This window comes from Trachypithecus francoisi, unplaced genomic scaffold, assembly GCF_009764315.1.
Source record: "Trachypithecus francoisi isolate TF-2019V2 unplaced genomic scaffold, Tfra_2.0 Lachesis_group11, whole genome shotgun sequence".
NCBI classification, from domain to species: domain Eukaryota; kingdom Metazoa; phylum Chordata; class Mammalia; order Primates; family Cercopithecidae; genus Trachypithecus; species Trachypithecus francoisi.
In genome coordinates this window covers 78,471,980-78,491,073 of record NW_022681456.1, presented here as the reverse complement: position 1 = coordinate 78,491,073, position 19,094 = coordinate 78,471,980, and the positions used below count along the sequence as shown (strand labels likewise).

Sequence of the window (19,094 nt, the reverse complement as noted above, 5' to 3'; positions counted from 1 at the left end):
GCACTGTAACTCACGCCCATAATCCCAGCACTTTAGGAGGCCAAGGTGGATTGATCACCTGAAATCAGGAGTTCGAGACCAGCCTAGCCAACATGGTGAAACCCCGTCTCTACTAAAAATACACAAATTAGCCAGGTGTGTGGGCGCCTGTAATCCCAGCTACTCGGGAGGGAGGCTGAGGCAGGAGAATTGCTTGAACTCAGGAGACAGAGTTTGCAGTGAGCCCAGATTACGCCACTGCATTCCAGCCTGGGCAACAGCACAAAACTCTCTCAAAAAAATAAAATAAAACGAAAAATAAGTATCACTCCCAATACTTGTCTTCCTGTGCCAAACTCTTAGGAGATACAGCATCTACTAGGAGCTGAAAATAAGGAGGCAAAGTCAGACAGGTCTACTTGTGTTTATTCTCATTTTTGCTTTTTTTTTTTTAAAAAAAAAAAAAAAAAAGATGAGGGATGGAGAGGGAAATAACCCATAAACACCGCGAACAGGAACCAAGACTCCAAGACTCGGGCATACTCCCTCTACCCTCGGCCCCGGTTCTCCAAGAGATTCCCACCCACCTGATTTTCTTTTAAAACAAGACACCCAAATCAGCAGCAAAGGTACCTGGGGCAGTCACTGAGATTTTGAACACTGGGAATGGGAGGGGGAAAGTCCAAAAAGTAGAAGTTGGGAAGAAAAGGGAAGGATTGAGGGAAATGCTAGGCTCTGGAGGACAGAGCTGGGCCGCAAGAGGTGGAAGTAAGCCAGTATAGGGGTACCCCTCCTGACTGCTGTTGCCCATATTCCCCCGGACCCCAGAGAGCCCCATGGTTTGTTCTGCAGTCCATTCCCAATTCCCCAAAGGCCTCAGAGGCCTAACTCCAAGTCCTCTAACTCCTCTTCTAGCGCCCTCCTCCTTGCTAGCTTTTCCAGCTGCTCTTTGCTGGGCTGGCTGACTTCCCCAGCCTGGATCCGCTGCTGCAGCTCTTCCACCTGCCGGAGCTTCTTCTTTAGGTTCTTTATCTTCTTGGCTTTCTCAGTGGTGGCAGCTGAGTCAGGCTGGTCAGATGCAGCTGTGGGGGCTGCCCGGGAGCCCTGTGGAGCATTGAGGGGTTGGGCTGTCTCTTCCAGGGACACCTTATCAAGAGTCCTGCTCAAGGCCTCTGCCTCTCCTTTCTCTTGCTGCTGCCGCCTCTTCTCCTTTCGCTTCAGGTTGCGTTTGGCTGTCTTGGAGAGGCCTGGTTCACCACCTTCAGGCCTGGATGGGGTGACAGGAGCAGTGGCCTCAGGGCTTAACCCTGGGGGCAATTCTGGTTTACTCTTGAAAAACTTCACATACTTGTTTTCATATCTGCAGGAAACAAAGGATGTCAAGTTTCAGAGAATCACCAACTTTTTGATCCCTTTTCTTAAACTTCCAAACACTTCATCCTCATTACATTCTTGCTTCCTTTTTTTGTTGCTGTTTTTGTGGGGTTTTTTGTTTGTTTTTTGAGACGGAGTCTTGCTTAGTTGCCCAGGCCGGAGTGCAGTGGCGCAATCTGGGCTCACTGCAACCTCCCACTTCCCGGGTTCAAGAGATTCTCCTGCCTCAGCCTCCTGAGTAGCTGGGATTACAGGCTTGTGCCACCACACCTGGATGATTTTTGTATTTTGTAATTTTGTATTTTCAGTAGAGATGGGGTTTCGCCATATGGCGAGGCTGTTCTTGAACTACTGACCTCACGTAATCCACCTGCCTGTGCCTCCCAAAGTGCTCGGATTACAGATGTAGGCCATCGGACCCGACGGCCACGTTTTTCTCTTTATGGTCCCTCCCCAACTTTCCTCTGCTCTGCAGGAAAGGTGCAGCAAAGTCCCTAGAAGAGCTTTAGAGCTCTGGAGGTTCTAATGAACAGAGGTCAAAAGTATAGGACTAGTGATCTGTAACCCTCACTCATCCCTGAATCCCAGACCCTTCCTCTCCTTTCTGATAGTTGCCCCTCCTTCCATTTCCCTGGGGCTTAGGAGAGTCCTCCCTGAACTTGAAGGCATGAAGATATTCTATCCTTCTGTAGGGACCCCATCAGAAAACTCCTACTCAAGCCTAACCACGTACACTGGGACCTCCTCCTGGGGCACATATCCTTCTTTCACCCTCCGCTGCTTGCGCCAGGTCCCGTCAGGTCGCTGTGTTGAGGCGATATACTTGCCTAAAATACGAAAAATTAAGTTGAAAATTACTCTTATTTTCAAACATTTTACAAGATGAGACAAGAATGTATAAATGTACACACCATCTCTCAGCACCCATTCATCCAAATGCAACCATTAAGTCTCCTTTTCTCATACCAACACTCAACCCCTCTCTCATTATTTATTTACTGAATGCCAATACACTGTACAACAAACTATCCTTGCCCTCAGGAAGATTCTATTTGTATAATTTAGTAGGTAAGACAGGATAGGCACAGAGGAAGAATTTTGTTAAAAAAACCAAGGCAATAGCATGGGAACATGGAAGGCGGTAAATGAACAAGAGGCTAAAAAGACGCAAAAACCATAGAGAGGAGAAATGACAAGAGCAGATGTTGTAAAGAAGGAGAAATTTTATTTATATGGACCTTAAAAAAATAGGTCAACTTTTAAGAAATCATACCATAGATATATACACACCAGTACACAAGGATATATTTAAACGGTATTTGGTTTTTGTTTTGTTCTGTTTTGAGATGGAGTTTCACACTCTCACCCAGGCTGGAGTGCAGTGGTACAATCTCACCTCACCGCAACCTCCACCTCCCAGGTTCAATCGATTCTCCTGCCTCAGCCTCCTGAGTATCTGGGATTACAAGCCCCTGCCACCACATCCGGCTAATTTTTGTATTATTAGTAGAGATGGGTTTCGCCATGTCAGCTAGGCTAATCTCGAACTCCTGACCTCAGGTGATCCACCCACCTTGGCCTCCCAAATTGCTCGGATTATAGGCATGAGCCACTGTGCCCGGCCTTTAAAGGGTATTCGTTGATGCATGATTTAAATTAGCAAAAAGCTGGCCAGGTACGGTGGCTCACGCCTGTAATCCCAGCACTTTGGGAGGCCAAGCGGGGGGCGGGGGGGGCGGTGAATCACAAGGTCAGGAGTTCGAGACCAGCCTGACCAACATAGTGAAACCCCGTCTCTACTAAAATACAAAAAAAATTAGCTGGGCGTGCTACAGCACGCCTGTAGTCCCAGCTACTCAGGAGGCTGAGGCAGGAGAATCGCTTGAACCCAGGAGGCAGAGATTGCAGTGAGTCGAGATTGCACCACTGCACTCCAGCCTGGGCAACAGAGCGAGACTCCATCTCAAAAAAAGAAAAAAAATTAGCAAAAAGCTGAAAGCAATTTAAATGGTCATCAATAAATGAGTAATTAGACAGCACTTTGGGAGACAGAGGCTGGCAGATCCCTTGAGGTCAGGAGTTCGAGACCAGCCTGGCCAACATGGTGAAACCCTGTCTACTAAAAATACAAAAATTAGCCGGGTGTGATGGCACATGTCTGTAATCCCAGCTACTGGGGAGGCTGAGGCACGAGAATCGCTTGAACCTGGGAGGCAGAGGTTGCAGTGAGTCTCAAAAAAAATAAAATAAATGTTCTGACATTGACTAGTGTTCATGATATGCTAAGTGAAAAAGCAAGCTGCAGGATAACATGTGGAGTAGTGGTCCTCTAACTTTTTTTTATTTCAGGACCCCCTTTACATTGTTATTTTGTAATATGTGTATCATCATACAATATTTATTTATTTATTTATTTTTATTTTTATTTATTTATTTATTTTTGAGATGGCATCTCACTCTGTCGCCCAGGCTTGAGTGCAGTAGCACAATCTTGGCTCACTGCAAGCTCTGCCTCCTGGGTTCATGCCATTCTCCTGCCTCAGCCTCCCAAGTAGCTGGGACTACAGGCGCCCGCCACCACGCCTGGCTTTTTTTTTTTGTATTTTTAGTAAAGACGGGGTTTCACCATGTTAGCCAGGATGGTCCCCATCTCCTGACCTCGTGGTCCACCCGCCTCAGCCTCCAAAAGTGCTGGGATTACAGGTGTGAGCCACTGCGCCCGCCCATTATTATATATATACATATATATAGATAGATAGATAGATAGATTTTTTTTTTTTTTTTTTTGAGATGGAGTCTTGCTCTGTCACCTAGGCTGGCGTTCAATGGCGCGGTCTCAGCTCACTGCAAGCTCCGCCTCCCGGGTTCACGCCATTCCCCTGCCTCAGCCTCCCCAGCAGCTGGGACTACAGGCTCATGCCACCACGCCTGGCTAATTTTTTGTATTTTTAGTAGAGACAGAGTTTCACCGTGTTAGCCAGGATGGTCTCTATCTCCTGACCTCGTGATCTGCCCACCTCGGCCTCTCAAAATGCTGGGATTACAGGCGTGAGCCACCACGCCCTGCCATTATACAATATTTAAAAGAGATCATATTCATTAATCTCATCACTACAGTATTTAAGTACATGGGAGCTATCAAGCTCAGAATGGGAGCTATAAGTTTTCCAAAAATTCTTGGCAGGGCACAGTAGCTCATGCCTGTAATCCCAGCACTTTGAGAGGCTGAGGTGGGCGGATCACCTGAGGTCAGGAGTTCGAGAGCAGCCTGGCTTACATGACAAAACTCTGTCTCTACTAAAAGTACAAAAATTAGCTGGGCGTGGTGGTGGGCGCCTGTAATCCCAGCTACTCAGGAGGCTGAGGCAGGAAGAACTGCTGGAACCCGGGAGGCGGAGGTTGTAGCCAGCAAATATTGCGCCACTGCACTCCAGCCTGTGTGACACAGCGAGACTTCATCTCAATTAAATATATATATATATGAAATATATATATAAAATAAATAAGTTTTCCAAAATTCTAATTTTCACTTAAGCTTTTGAATTTTATCATTGGTGAGAAAAACTACCAGTCGTTTTCCTTTATTTTCAGGAAAATGATCATTGGATAGTCAGGTCTGAATTACCACAGTTTGTCGGTGTTTTTTTTTTTTCAAGTAAAAAATACTGTTCCATGAGAAGAAAGTTTGCTCAGCTTGCAATTCAGACAACTATCCTACTTCGGTATGCAGCAGAAGTGTTTCATGCTTACATCCCATGAGTCACAGAGAACATCAAAAAATTATGTATTCAAGGGCTGGGCTTAATACGATTATTTTTATTGCATCATCAATGATATCCTTAGGTGAAACTGGCATTTACAGCAAGTGTGTGGCAGTGAAGAACACAATGATTAATATAGCTTGGTGCCACTGCCCTGACAAATGCATGCTTGCAGGGCCAGCAGTTTCACAAACCATGTATTTTGACCATTGGTACACAGTCAAGCCCATGAAAAAGACAAAGAAATCTTAGCATGATTATGAGAATAGTTTTGCTTGCAGACCTTCCAAAAGAGTCTTAGGGACCCCCTCAAGGGTCCCGAATCACACTCTGAGAATCACTGGTATATATAGGGTACTATTTTATTTTTTTTTTTTTGAGACGGAGTTTTGCTCTTGTTGCCCAGGCTGGAGTGCAATGGTGCAATCTCGGCTCACTGCAACCTCCTCCCAGGTTCAAGCGATTCTCCTGCCTCAGCCTCCTGAGTAGCTGGGATTACAGGCATGCACCGCAACTCCTGGCTAATTTTGTATTTTTAGTAGAGACAGGGTTTCTCCGTGTTTGTCAGGCTGGTCTCCAACTCCCAACGGCAGGTGATCTGCCTGCCTCGGCCTCCCAAAGTCCTGAGATTATAGGTGTGAGCCACCGCACCCAGCTAGTATGGTACTATTCTTGTTGGAGTAAGGGGCAACACTTAAAGACATGTAGCCTGTGTAGAGGGACAAAGAAAAAGGTGTGCAAGGACACATATCGAACTGTTAATGCTGGTTACCTTAAGAGAGAAATTTAACTTCTTTATATACATATGTTTTGTTGTAGCTCTCTTATTTTAAGTATTACTTTTGTAAAAATAAAGGAAAAAAGATTTTTAAGGCCAGGTGCGGCAGTTCACACCTGTAATCCCAGCAATTTGGGAGGCTGAAGTGGGCAGATCACACAGACCAGCCTGGCCAACATGGCAAAACCCCGCCTCTACTAAAAACACAAAGATTGGCAAGGCATGGTGGCTCACACCCGTAATCCCAGCACTTTGGGAGGCTAAGGTAGGTGGATTGCCTGAACTCAGGAGTTCGAAACCAGCCTGGGCAACACGGTGAAACTCTGTCTCTACATACAAAAAAACCTTGTCTCTACATAAATACAAAAAAAAAAAAAAAAAAAAAAAAAAACAATTAGCCGGACATGGTGGCATGCACCTATAATCCCAGCTACTCGGGAGGTGGAAGCAGGACAATCGCTTGAAACAGGGGGTCGGAGGTTGCAGTGAGCCGAGATCACGCCACTGCACTCCAGCCTTGTGACAGAGTGAGACTCCATGTGAAAAAAAAAACAAAAAATGAAACTAGAGGCCAGGCGTGGTGGTGCACACCTGTAATCCCAGCACTTTGGGAAGCTGAGGCGGGTGGATCACTTAAAATCAGGAGTTCGAGACCAGCCTGGCCAACATGGTGAAACCCCATCTCCATTAAAAACACAAAAATTAGCTGGGTGTGGTGGCAGGTGCCTGTAGTCTCAGCTACTCGGGAGGCTGAGGCAGGAGAATCGCTTGAACCTGGGAAGCAGGGTTGCAGTGAGTCGAGATCATGCCATTGCACTCCAGCCTGGGCGACAGAGCGAGACTCCGTCTCAAAAAAATAAAAAAATAAGGCTGGGCATGGTGGCTCATGCCTGTAATCCCAGCACTGTGGGAGGCCGAGGCGGGCGGATTACTTGAGATCAGGAGTTCGAGACCAGCCTGGCCAACATGGTGAAACCCCGTCTCTACAAAAATACAAAAAATAGCCAGGCATGGTGGCAGGCGCCTGTAATTCCAGCTACCTGGCAGGAGAATTGCTTGAACCCAGGAGGCGGAGGTTGCAGTAAGCCGAGATCGCACCGCTGCACTCCAACCTGCGTGACAGAGAAAGACTCCATCTCAAAAAGTAAAAACAAGTAAAATAAATAAAAATTAAAAAATTAGCTGGGTGTGGTGGCACATTTGTAATCCCAGCTACTGGGGATGCTGAAGCACAAGAACTGCTTGAGCCCAGGAGGTGGAGGCTGCAGTGAGCCGACATCGTGCCACTGCACTCCAACTTGGGCAACAGAGTGAGAATCTTTCTCAAAAAAAAAAAAGAAAAGAAAAGAAAAAGGAAAAAAAGACTTTTAAAATAAAAGTCTAGGGCCTCCTACATGAATTATATATTTTTACATGAATTGGTTTTTTGCTCAAAAGGCAAATTTCATTAATATATTAAAACAAAAAAGTCTAGGTGCAGTGGCTCACTCCTGTACTCCCAGCACTTTGGGAGGCGGAGGCAGGCGATCACCTGAGGTCAGGAGCTTGAGACCAGCCTGGCCAACACTGTCTCTACTAAAATACAAAAAATAGCCAGGCATGGTGGCTGGGCATCAGTAATCCCAGCTATTCTAGAGGCTGAGGCAGGAGAATCACTTGAGCTGAGGAGACGGAGGTTGCAGTGAGCCAAGATTGTACCATCGCACTCCAGCCTGGGTGACAGGGCAAGACTCTGTCTCCAAAAAAAAAAGTTGTTAAAGCAATGGGTGATTTGACTGGTGAAGGGGATGGAAGAAAGAAAAATCATGAGCAAAGGGGCTCAAACTTGAGCAAAGAGAGGCATGGATGTGGGAATGGGCGTGAGTAGGGAACAGAAAGTAGAGAGGTTCAGGTGAATGAGACAGTTCATGTTAGGGAATAGGAAGCCTGGAAACGAAAAATGGGGTAATCACAGAAAGCCTTAAAAACAAGGTCAAGAACTTTGGACTTTATTGGGTGAGTAAAAGAGAACTACTAAGGATATTTTTGCCCAGCTGTGACAAGAATAAAAACCAAAGAAAAAAAAAACTGGGAGGCTTCCTGGAGGGAGGACTGAGACTAGAGCTGGGCTTTGAAGGAAGAGTCAAACTAAACAAAAAGGGAGACAGAGTAGATTAGAAACAGTTTGTTCTCAAACAAAAACTCACGCATGGGAATGTAGATAGCATTTTCAGGCAATGACAAATAGACCAGTCAGGCTGAGTTGGAATGTTCAGACCTTGAATACCAGATAAAGAGTTTAATATCTGGCACATGGCATGCACTCAACAAATATTTGTCAAATGAACGAATCCTTTATGCGAAGTATTATCTTAGGGCTTTGAATAAATGAATGAATCCTTTATACAAAGCAGTGTTTTAGAGTATTTAATCTAGCATAATAAAAGGGTGATTTAGAAAAGAAAAAACACTAGAGACTGTGGAAGCTAGTTAGGGAAAAAATATTGCGATAATCCTGGCATGAAGGGACAGATTGGCTGAAACAGGGGCACTGGAAAGTAAGAGACTAAGGGCAGATACATTATCAAAGAATCAACAACACTTGGTAAATTCACTGACCAGGGAAGGAGTAAGAGGGTTAGAAATCAAAGATAATTCAATACACTTTTTATTTTAGTAATCTCAATGTCAATAATTTACCATAAATAGTTACAATAGGAAAAAATAAAAACAAAAACAAAAAAGAAAGGAAGAGATAATCATACGAGTATTATGGCATTATCAATAAATAGTGAAAGGTCAGGCACAGAGGCTCATGCCTGTAATCTCAGCACTTTGGGAGGCCAAGATGGGAAGATCCCTTGAGCCCAGGCATTCAAGACCAGCCTGAGCAACATAGGGAGACTCCCGTCTTTACGAACTATACAAAAATTAGCTGGGTATGGTTGGTGGCATGTACCTGTGGTACCAGCTACTCAGGAGGCTGACCTGTGTTGAGGAAAGTAGTCAAACTCTGTAAAATATTTTTAGAGATTCTGAGCCAAATATGTACGAGTGACCATGGCCTGTGACACTGACCTCAGGAGGTGCTGAGAACACGTGCCCTAGGTGCTTGGGGTATAGCTTGGTCTTATATACATATAAACATTTGTTTTTTTTTTTTTCTGAGGCGGAATCTCACTTTGTCTCTCAGGCTGGAGTGCAGTGGCCCAATCTTGACTCACTGCAACCTCTGACTCCCGGGTTAAAGAGATTCTTTTGCCTCAGCCTAGCGAGTAGCTGGGACTACAGTGCATCACCACACCTGGCTAATTATTGTTTTTGTTTTTTGACACAGTCTCACCCTGTTGCCCAGGCTGGAGTATAGTGGCACGATCTTGGCTCACTGCAACCTCCGCCTCCCAGGTTCAAGCGATTCTCCTGCCTCAGTCTCCCGAGTAGCTGGACTACAGGCACCTACCACCGCACCCGGCTAATTTTTTGTATTTTTAGTAGAGACAGGTTTTCGCCATGTTGGCCAGGCTGGTCTCAAACTCCTGACCTCAGGTGATCCACCCACCTCAGCCTCCCAAAGTGCTGGGATTACAGGCCTGAGCCACCGCGCCTGGTTTTATATATTTTAGGAAAGCATGAGACATCACTCAAATATATTTAAGTAATACATTGGGTTTGGTTCAGAAAGGTGGGACAACTCCAAGTGGGGGGCTTCCAGGCTACAGGTAAATTTAAACATTTCTGGCTGACAATTGGTTGAGTTTGTCTAAAGGCCTGGGATCAATAGAAAGGTTCAGATTCAGATAAAAGATTGTGGAGACCAAGGTTCTTTTGAAGTCTTATAGTGGCTACCCTTAGAGACAACAGATGACAAATGTTTCCTATTCAGTTCTTTAAAAGGTGCTGGACTTTTAATCTCTTCAGCATTGGGAGGGCCTTGAAGAAACAGATCTAGCTATGTTAATACAGAATTTTATTTTTTTGAGACAGAGCTTTGCTCTTGTAGCCCAGGCTGGAGTGCAGTGGCACCATCTCAGCTCACTGCAACCTCCACCTCCCAGGTTCAAGCGATTCTCCTGCCTCAGCCTCCCGAGTAGCTGGGATTACAGATGCGTGCCACCACGTCCAGCTAATTTTTATATTTTTTTTAGTAGAGACAGGGTTTCGCCATGTTGGCCAAGCTGGTCTTGAACTCCTGACCTCATGTGATCCACCCGCCTCGGCCTCCCAAAGTGCTGAGATTACAGGTGTGAGTGATGGAGTCTGGCCTATTAATAGAGATTTTTTACAGATGCCGTTTCCCCCACAAAGGTCAGCTTTGCAGGGCCATTTTAAGATATGGCAAGAAACATGTTTTGGGGTAAAATATTTTTATTTTCTTGTTACGTCAGAGTCAGATTGAAAAGTAAGTAACGAGGCCAGGTGCGGTGACTCACACTTGTAATCACAGCACTTTGGGAGGCCCAGGTGGGTGGATCACCTGAAGTCAGGAGTTTAAAACCAGCCTGGTCAACATGGTGAAACCCCGTCTCCAGTAAAAATACAAAAATTAGTTGGGAGTGGTGGCGGGCGCCTGTAATCCCAGCTACTCCGGAGGCTGAGGCAGGAGAATCACTTGATCCCAGGAGGCAGAGATTGCAGTGAGCCGAGATCATGCCATTGCACTCCAGCCTGGCTGACAACAGCGAAACTCCATCAAGAAAAGAAAAGGGGAGAGGAGGGGAGGGAAGGAGCGAGGAGGGAAGGGGAGGAAAGGGGAGGGGAGGGGAGGGGAGGGGAGGGAAGGGAAGGGAAGGGGAAGAAAGGGGAGGGGAGGGGAGGAAAGGGAAGGGGAAGAAAGGGAAGGGGAAGAAAGGGGAGGGGAGGGGAGGAAAGGGGAGGGGAGAGGAGGGGAGATACAAGGTTAAATAAAATGCATCTGATGAGAACTTATGGTTTGTAGGGCATGACTCCCTACACACCTTAGATAGGAATTTCGGCAAGACGAAAAAAATCAGAGCTTAGTCCTCATGTGGGAGGATCAATGGAGTCTTGGACAGCATATTGAGACCCCATCTCTATTTAAAAACTTGTTTGAGGCCGGGCGCGGTGGCTCAAGCCTGTAATCCCAGCACTTTGGGAGGCCGAGACAGGCGGATCACGAGGTCAGGAGATCAAGACCATCCTGGCTAACACGGTGAAACCCCGTCTCTACTAAAAAAATACAAAAAACTAGCCGGGCGAGGTGGCGGGCGCCTGTAGTCCCAGCTACTCGGGAGGCTGAGTCAGGAGAATGGCGTAAACCCGGGAGGCGGAGCTTGCAGTGAGCTGAGATCCGGCCACTGCACTCCAGCCTAGGCGGCAGAGCGAGACTCCGTCTCAAAAAAAAAAAAAAAACTTGTTTGAAAATAATGTGCAAGGCAGAGCACAGTGGCTCATGTCTGTGATGCCAACATTTTGGGAAGCCAAGGCAGGTGGGTCACCTAAGGTCAGGAATTTGAGACCAGCCCGGCCAACATGGTGAAACCCTGTCTCTATAAAAATACAAAAAAATTACCTGAGCATGGTGGCGCATGCCTGTAGTCCCAGCTACTAGGGAGGCTAAGGTGGGACAATCACTTGAGTCTGGGAAGTGGAGGTTGCAGTGAACCAAGATCACGCCACTGCACTCCAGCCTGGGTGAGAGAGCGAGACTCCATCTCAAAATAATTTAAAAAAGAAAAGAACATGCAATAATGAAAATTCTATTGGGGTGATAACTTTTCTGTTAAAAATTTCCGTTAGGCCAGGCGCACTGGCTCATGCCTGTAATCCCAGCTACTTGGGAAGCTAAGGCAGGAGAATTGCTTGAAGTTGGGAGGCAAAGGCTGCAGTGAGCCAAGATCGCGCCATTGCACTCCAGCCTGGGCAATAGGAGCGAAACTCCGCCTCAAGAAAAAAAAAAAAAAGGCCTTCTTGATTTACCTCTTGCTAGTTTTCAGTCTGTTAGCATAAATCCACCATGCTCTTTCCTCTAGAAACAAATATTTGGCTGAGCACAGTGGCTCCCATATGTAATCCCAGCACTTTGGGAGGTGGATGGATCACCCGAGGTCAGGAATTCGAAACCAGCCTGGCCAACATGGAGAAACCCCATCTCTACTAAAAATACAAAAATTAGCAGGGCGTTGTGGCGAGCACCTGTAATCCCAGCTACTTGGGAGCCTGAGGCAGGAGAATCACTGGAACCCAGGAGGCGGAGGTTGCAGTGAGCCAAGATCACGCCATTGCACTCCAGCCTGGGCGACAAAAGCAAAACTCTGTCTCAAAAGAAAAAAAAAAAAAAAAAAGAAACTGAAATATTCACAAATCTCAACCTGACCCATGTCTCTATTCTCTGTGCCTTTTTGCTTTTGCTTCCTCTGGCCTGGAATAGACTATATTTGCTTATCTTAAGTTCATTCCTACTGGTCTTTAAGGTCGAATTCAAGTATCAACTCAAGGCAGCCTTCCTGATTTCTTTATGCCAAGCCAAGTTAAAACTTGCACTCACAGCACCTGTTTTAGCTTTTATCTTGCTCTAATGCTTGACATAATTATTTGCTTGTTGGAAAGCAGAAACTACCTTTAAACTTTGTAGCAAAGAGCCTGGCCCACAGAAGACAGTAAATACGGACTGAATTAATGAGTAAATTAATGTATCTCATTAGGGAAGCGCCAAGAATCCAGAATGTTCTGGGCAAAAAGCATATGTGAAAAGAGACTCAGGGTAAATTAGTGAAACTATGAAAGGTCTCCAACCTCCACTGGGTTTGGACTGAAGCCTTAAGCTGTAGAATACTGATGGCCAATAAGGGAGTACATACAGGTGATCTGTTCAAAGCAATGCTTTAAGATTAAACTGAAAAATGTGTACCATAAACTAAAGGTAGAGAAAATGAAAGCAACAGCTGCAATGTGAGAAGACTTGACTTCGATGGTTTCTACAGGTATTAAAAGGAAAATGAAAGAGAAATTCATTGTGAAGATTAAATCAACAGGATCCAAAGACTTACCAAGATGTGAATTAGAGAGGAAACAATCAAAACAGTGACACCGTGGATTTAATCTCGTGCTTTTCACGTGTATTATTTTTCTCAATATACCATAGGGCACATGGTAATCACATTTATTCACACATGGATTTTAAATTTTTATTGAGCACTTACTCTTGTGCCACACACTGTAACAGAAACTAGGGATACAACAATGAATAAAGCAAGCAAGGCTCTTGCCTTTTTATAGTATACATTCTAGTGAAAAAGATAACAAACAAGGATACAACTATTTATAATATCACTCTTGAATTTGGAAAATTGGGAAAATAAAAACTACTGATATAAACAAAGTCCATAGAGGAAAACAACTTTGTGGAAACAACAATTCAATTCTAGACAAGTATTTTACATGGAATTTGGGAGAAAGGGACAATACTAGAAACATATATTTAAGTTGATTGCATAGAGATTATAGCTGAAGGTTTAGGAGGACAAAAGATAGACTGCAATGAAAGGCAGAGCAGAAGCTTCTTGAATGGCCATCCTGTGTGGAAGCCCTCAGAGATACAAATAGCCCATTATCACAAAGGAGCACCTATTTTATGTTATCTTGGTTCCATCCTCTGGCCTTGATGGTATCCAAGGGTGAAGTCAAAAAGAAGGGAGAGGTTTGGCAGTTCCCACCCCTAGAAATAAAAACCAAGGGCAGAATATCAGGACTTTCAGATAATATCTTGCAGAGAGTCAAAAACTAGAGATTGGGGATTGCTACTGTAAGAATCTTTTTAAGCTTTGTCATTTTCTCACATCTGCCGTTTTTTAATTCTCAATCTGTTTTCTAAAGTCTGTCAGCAATAAAAACCCTTACACTGAAAGGGTCCTTGTTTCCAGGGGTTGCAGGTAGACAGTGAAAAGACAACATAGCAAGGCATGGAGGAACTCCAAGGAGGTAGGGACATGGTTGTTCAAGGTATGAGACTTGCTTCAAATAAGAAAAGAGATCTAAGTCACAGGTCTCAGCCTGCGGATGATCTCAGGGCCAAAATAAGACCTGGATGTGGTTTCCAACACAGAGAAAATATAACAAAGAGATTAGAGCTGGAGGAATGACCCTGAAATAATGGTCATAATCATTTCCCTCAAGGAGGAAAAGGTGACAGCAACAACAGGAAATGATTCATAGGAAAAGAAGACCAGGACATGCTAAGCCATGGAGACCAAAAGTTTTAAGTAAAGGTAGGTGATGGCTGGCCGCGGTGGCTCACGCCTGTAATCCTAACACTTTGGGAGGCCGAGGCAGGTGAATCACGAGGTCAGGAGATGGAGACCATCCTGGCTAACACGATGAAACCCCGTCTCTACTAAAAATAGAAAAAATCAGCCGGGCATGGAGGCATGCGCCTATAGTCCCAGCTACTTGGGAGGCTGAGGCAGGAGAATGGCGTGAACCCAGGAGGTGGAGGTTGCAGTGAGTCGAGATCGCGCCACTGCACTCCAGCCTGGGCGACAGACCGAGACTCCATCTAAAAAAAATAAATAAATCAATAAAAGTAAAGGTAGGTGATTAACAGTATTAAATACTGCGGAGAAATCAAGGAAAGGAGAACTGAAAAAAAGGTTCTGTTTTGGTATTTTAGAAATCCCTGGTTATCTCCACAAATACAGCCTCAGAAAAGCATGGTGGTAAAGAGGCCAGACTACAAATTAAACACAATAAACACTAAAAGCCTCCTAGCTGGGCATGGTGGCACACACCTGTAATCCCAGCTACTCGGAAGGCTGAGACAGGAGAATCAGTTGATCCTGGGAGGCACAGGTTGCAGTGAGCCAAGATTGTGCCATTGCACTCCAGTCTGGGAGACAGAGCAAGACTTCATCTTTAAAAAAAAAAAAAGCCTCCTAGAAGAAAAGTACCATAAGTGTTAATAGGGTTATCAAGGTGAGTAAGATGGTCCCAATTTTCAAAAAATTTACAGACTAAGTAAGGAGGAGGTGGGCAAATTAGGCAAGCTAAGTCTAAGACAAAAGTAAGAGTGTCATAAGTATCCTAAGTGATGACAGAAGATAATCAGGAAAACCTCATTTGACACTAAAGACTAGAAAGTAGTAATAATTAATAACAACAACAAATCAGCAGCCAATATTTCTGCAGGCAGAGAAAAGGGAAAGGGGATAAGAGGAACAACAAAAGCAAAATCCTAGCAGTGGAAAACTCAGTATTTAAGAATGATTAGTAAAGAGTATTTATTAATAAGTAGCTACATTACAAGAGGAACTTTGTATACATTATCCTGTTAAATATAAACGATAGATAGATATTATCATTTACAGCCAAGGAAACAGTCTTCAAGAGGTTAAAGACAGTCAAGGCTTGGTGCAGTGGCTCACACCTGTAATCCCAGCACTCTGGGAGGCCAAGGCGGGTGGATCACCTGAGGTCAGGAGTTCGAGACCAGCCTGGGCAGTATGGCAAAGCCCCATATCTACTAAAAATACAAAAATTAGCCAGACGTGGTGGCGAATGCTTGTAATACCAGCTACTGAGGAGGCTGAGGCAGGAGAATCGCTTGAAGTCAGGAGGCGGAGGTTGCAGTGAGCTGAAACCATGCCACTGGACTCCAGCCTAGGTGACAGAGTGAGACTCCATCTCAAACAAAAAAGACATGGTCAAGATTCCAAAGGTAGCATATGCCTGTAACCTGAACTCAAGTCTGATGCCAAAGCTTACACATCATTGCACTGCTGTTCCACATCAGTTATACAGCCCAGTTTCACTAGAGGGTATAGGCAAAAACATGGCATGTGATAATACCATATTTAAAAGTAGGCCGAGCGCGGTGGCTCACGCCTGTAATCCCAGCACTTTGGGAGGCCAAGGCGGGTGGATCACGAGCTCAGGAGATCGAGACTATCCTGGCTAACATGGTGAAACCCTGTCTCTACTAAAAATACAAAAAATTAGCTGCGCGTGGTGGTGGGCGCCTGTAGTCCCCGGGCGCCTGTAGTCCCAGTTACTTGGGAGACTGAGGCAGGAGAATAGCATGAACCTGGGAAGCAGAACTTGCGATGAGCCAAGATCATGCTACTGCACTCCAGCATGGGCAACCAAGCGAGACTCAGTCTCAAAAAAAAAAAAAAAAAAAAAAAAAAAGTAGCCAGGCATGGTGGCTCATGCCTGTAATCCCAGCACTTTGGGAGGCCAAGGCGGGCAGATCACCTGAGGTCAGGAGTTCAAGACCAGCCTGACCAACATGGAGAAACCCCCGTCTCTACTAAAAATACAAAAATTAGCCAGGTGTGGTGGCACATGCCCATAATCCCAGCTACTCGGGAGGCTGAGGCAGAAGAATCGCTTGAACCTGGGAGATGGATGTTGCGGTTAGCCGAGGTCAGGCCATTGCACTCCACAGCCTGGGCAACAACAGCGAAAGTCAGTCTCAAAAAAAGAAAAAAAAAAGTAGTCTGAGGTTGGGCATAGTGGCTCATGCCTGTAATCCCAACACTTTGGGAGGCTGAGGCAGGCAGATCGCTTGCGTCCAGGAGTTTAAGACCAGCCTGGGCAACATGGTGAAATCTCTTCTTTATAAAAATTAGCTGGGCATGTTGGTACACACCTGTAATCCCAGTTACTTGGGAGGCTAAGCTGGGAGAATCACTTGAACCCAGGAGGTCAAGGCTGCAGTAAACTGCAATCATACCACTGTACTCCAGCCTGGGCAACAGAGTGAGATACTGTCTCAAAAATAAAAAAAATTTAAAAAGTAGTTTGTCGGCCGGCCGTGCACAGTGGCTCACCACACCTGCAATCCCAGCACTTTGGGAGGCCAAGATGGGTGGATCACCTGAGGTCAGGAGCTCAAGACAGGCCTGGCCAACATGGTGAAAGCCCGTCTCCATTAAAAATTTAAAAAATTAGCCGGGCGTGGTGGCAGGCGCCTATAATCCCAGCTACTTGGGAGGCTGAGGCAGGAGAATCGCTTGAAGTCAGGAGGCGGAGGTTGCAGTGAGCTGAAACCATGCCACTGGACTCCAGCCTAGGTGACAGAGTGAGACTCCATCTCAAACAAAAAAGACATGGTCAAGATTCCAAAGGTAGCATATGCCTGTAACCTGAACTCAAGTCTGATGCCAAAGCTTACACATCATTGCACTGCTGTTCCACATCAGTTATACAGCCCAGTTTCACTAGAGGGTATAGGCAAAAACATGGCATGTGATAATACCATATTTAAAAGTAGGCCGAGCGCGGTGGCTCACGCCTGTAATCCCAGCACTTTGGGAGGCCAAGGCGGGTGGATCACGAGCTCAGGAGATCGAGACTATCCTGGCTAACATGGTGAAACCCTGTCTCTACTAAAAATACAAAAAATTAGCTGCGCGTGGTGGTGGGCGCCTGTAGTCCCCGGGCGCCTGTAGTCCCAGTTACTTGGGAGACTGAGGCAGGAGAATAGCATGAACCTGGGAAGCAGAACTTGCGATGAGCCAAGATCATGCTACTGCACTCCAGCATGGGCAACCAAGCGAGACTCAGTCTCAAAAAAAAAAAAAAAAAAAAAAAAAAAGTAGCCAGGCATGGTGGCTCATGCCTGTAATCCCAGCACTTTGGGAGGCCAAGGCGGGCAGATCACCTGAGGTCAGGAGTTCAAGACCAGCCTGACCAACATGGAGAAACCCCCGTCTCTACTAAAAATACAAAAATTAGCCAGGTGTGGTGGCACATGCCCATAATCCCAGCTACTCGGGAGGCTGAGGCAGAAGAATCGCTTGAACCTGGGAGATGGATGTTGCGGTTAGCCGAGGTCAGGCCATTGCACTCCACAGCCTGGGCAACAACAGCGAAAGTCAGTCTCAAAAAAAGAAAAAAAAAAGTAGTCTGAGGTTGGGCATAGTGGCTCATGCCTGTAATCCCAACACTTTGGGAGGCTGAGGCAGGCAGATCGCTTGCGTCCAGGAGTTTAAGACCAGCCTGGGCAACATGGTGAAATCTCTTCTTTATAAAAATTAGCTGGGCATGTTGGTACACACCTGTAATCCCAGTTACTGGGAGGCTAAGCTGGGAGAATCACTTGAACCCAGGAGGTCAAGGCTGCAGTAAACTGCAATCATACCACTGTACTCCAGCCTGGGCAACAGAGTGAGATACTGTCTCAAAAATAAAAAAAATTTAAAAAGTAGTTTGTCGGCCGGCCGTGCACAGTGGCTCACCACACCTGCAATCCCAGCACTTTGGGAGGCCAAGATGGGTGGATCACCTGAGGTCAGGAGCTCAAGACAGGCCTGGCCAACATGGTGAAAGCCCGTCTCCATTAAAAATTTAAAAAATTAGCCGGGCGTGGTGGCAGGCGCCTATAATCCCAGCTACTTGGGAGGCTGAGGCAGGAGAATCACTTAAACCCAGGAGGCGGAGGTTGCAGTGAGCTGAGATCGCACCACTGCACTCCAGCTTGGGCAACAAGAGCAAGACTGCAACTCAAAAAAAAAAATTAATTAAATAAAAAGTAGTTTGTCACAGCCATAAAAAACAAAATCATGTCCTTTGTAACAACATGGATGCAGCTGAAGTCCATTATCCTAAGCAAATTAACACAGGAACAGAAAACCAAATACTGTATGTTCTCACTTATAAGTAGGAGCTAAACACTGGGTACTCACAGACATAAAGCTGGCAACAACGGACACTGGGGACTACTAGAGGCAGGCACGGGTTTAAAAACTATCTACTGGGGCCAGGCACAGTGGCTCACGCCTGTAATCCCAACACTTTGGGAGGCCAAGCTAGACAGATCACCTGAGGTCAGGAGCTGGAGACCATCCTGGCCAACACAGTGAAACCCCAACTCAACTAAACACAAAACTTAGCCAGTCGTGGTGGTGCGTGCCTGTAATCCCAGCTATTCAGGATGCTGAGGCAGGAGAATCACTTCAACCCAGGAGACAGAGGTTGTAGTGAGCCAAGATCACACCACTGAACTCCAGCCTGGGCAACAGAGCAAGACTCCATCTCAAAAAAAAAAAAAAAAAAACTAACTATTGGGTACTATGCTCATTATCTGGGTGATGGGATCACTTGTACCCCAAACCTCAGCATCACACAATTATACCCATGTAACAAACCTGCACATTTTCTAAATCTAAAATAAAAATTGAAATGAACAACAAATAGGCCAGGCATGGTGGCTCACGCCTGTAATCGCAGCACATTGGGAGGCAGAGGTAGGAGGATCATTTGAGCTG

At 45.7% G+C, this 19,094-nt stretch overlaps 1 protein-coding gene across 3 annotated transcripts in view; it reads right to left on the bottom strand.

The window, feature by feature from the left end:
* Window positions 1–387: 387 nt before the first annotated feature.
* PYM1 (PYM homolog 1, exon junction complex associated factor) overlaps window positions 388–19,094 on the bottom strand; it is a 31,733-nt gene continuing 13,026 nt past the window's right edge. For 2 of the 3 annotated variants that reach the window (XM_033221751.1, XM_033221752.1), the window contains exons 2-3: window positions 2,087–2,180; window positions 388–1,339 (exon numbers count right to left, since the gene is read on the bottom strand). In XM_033221751.1, coding sequence (XP_033077642.1) covers window positions 856–1,339; window positions 2,087–2,180 — 578 coding nt within the window. In that variant the 3' untranslated portion in view covers window positions 388–855. Of the gene's footprint in view, window positions 1,340–2,086; window positions 2,181–13,455; window positions 13,547–19,094 lie in introns of all 3 variants that reach the window. The other variant, XR_004439818.1, reaches the window with a different exon arrangement.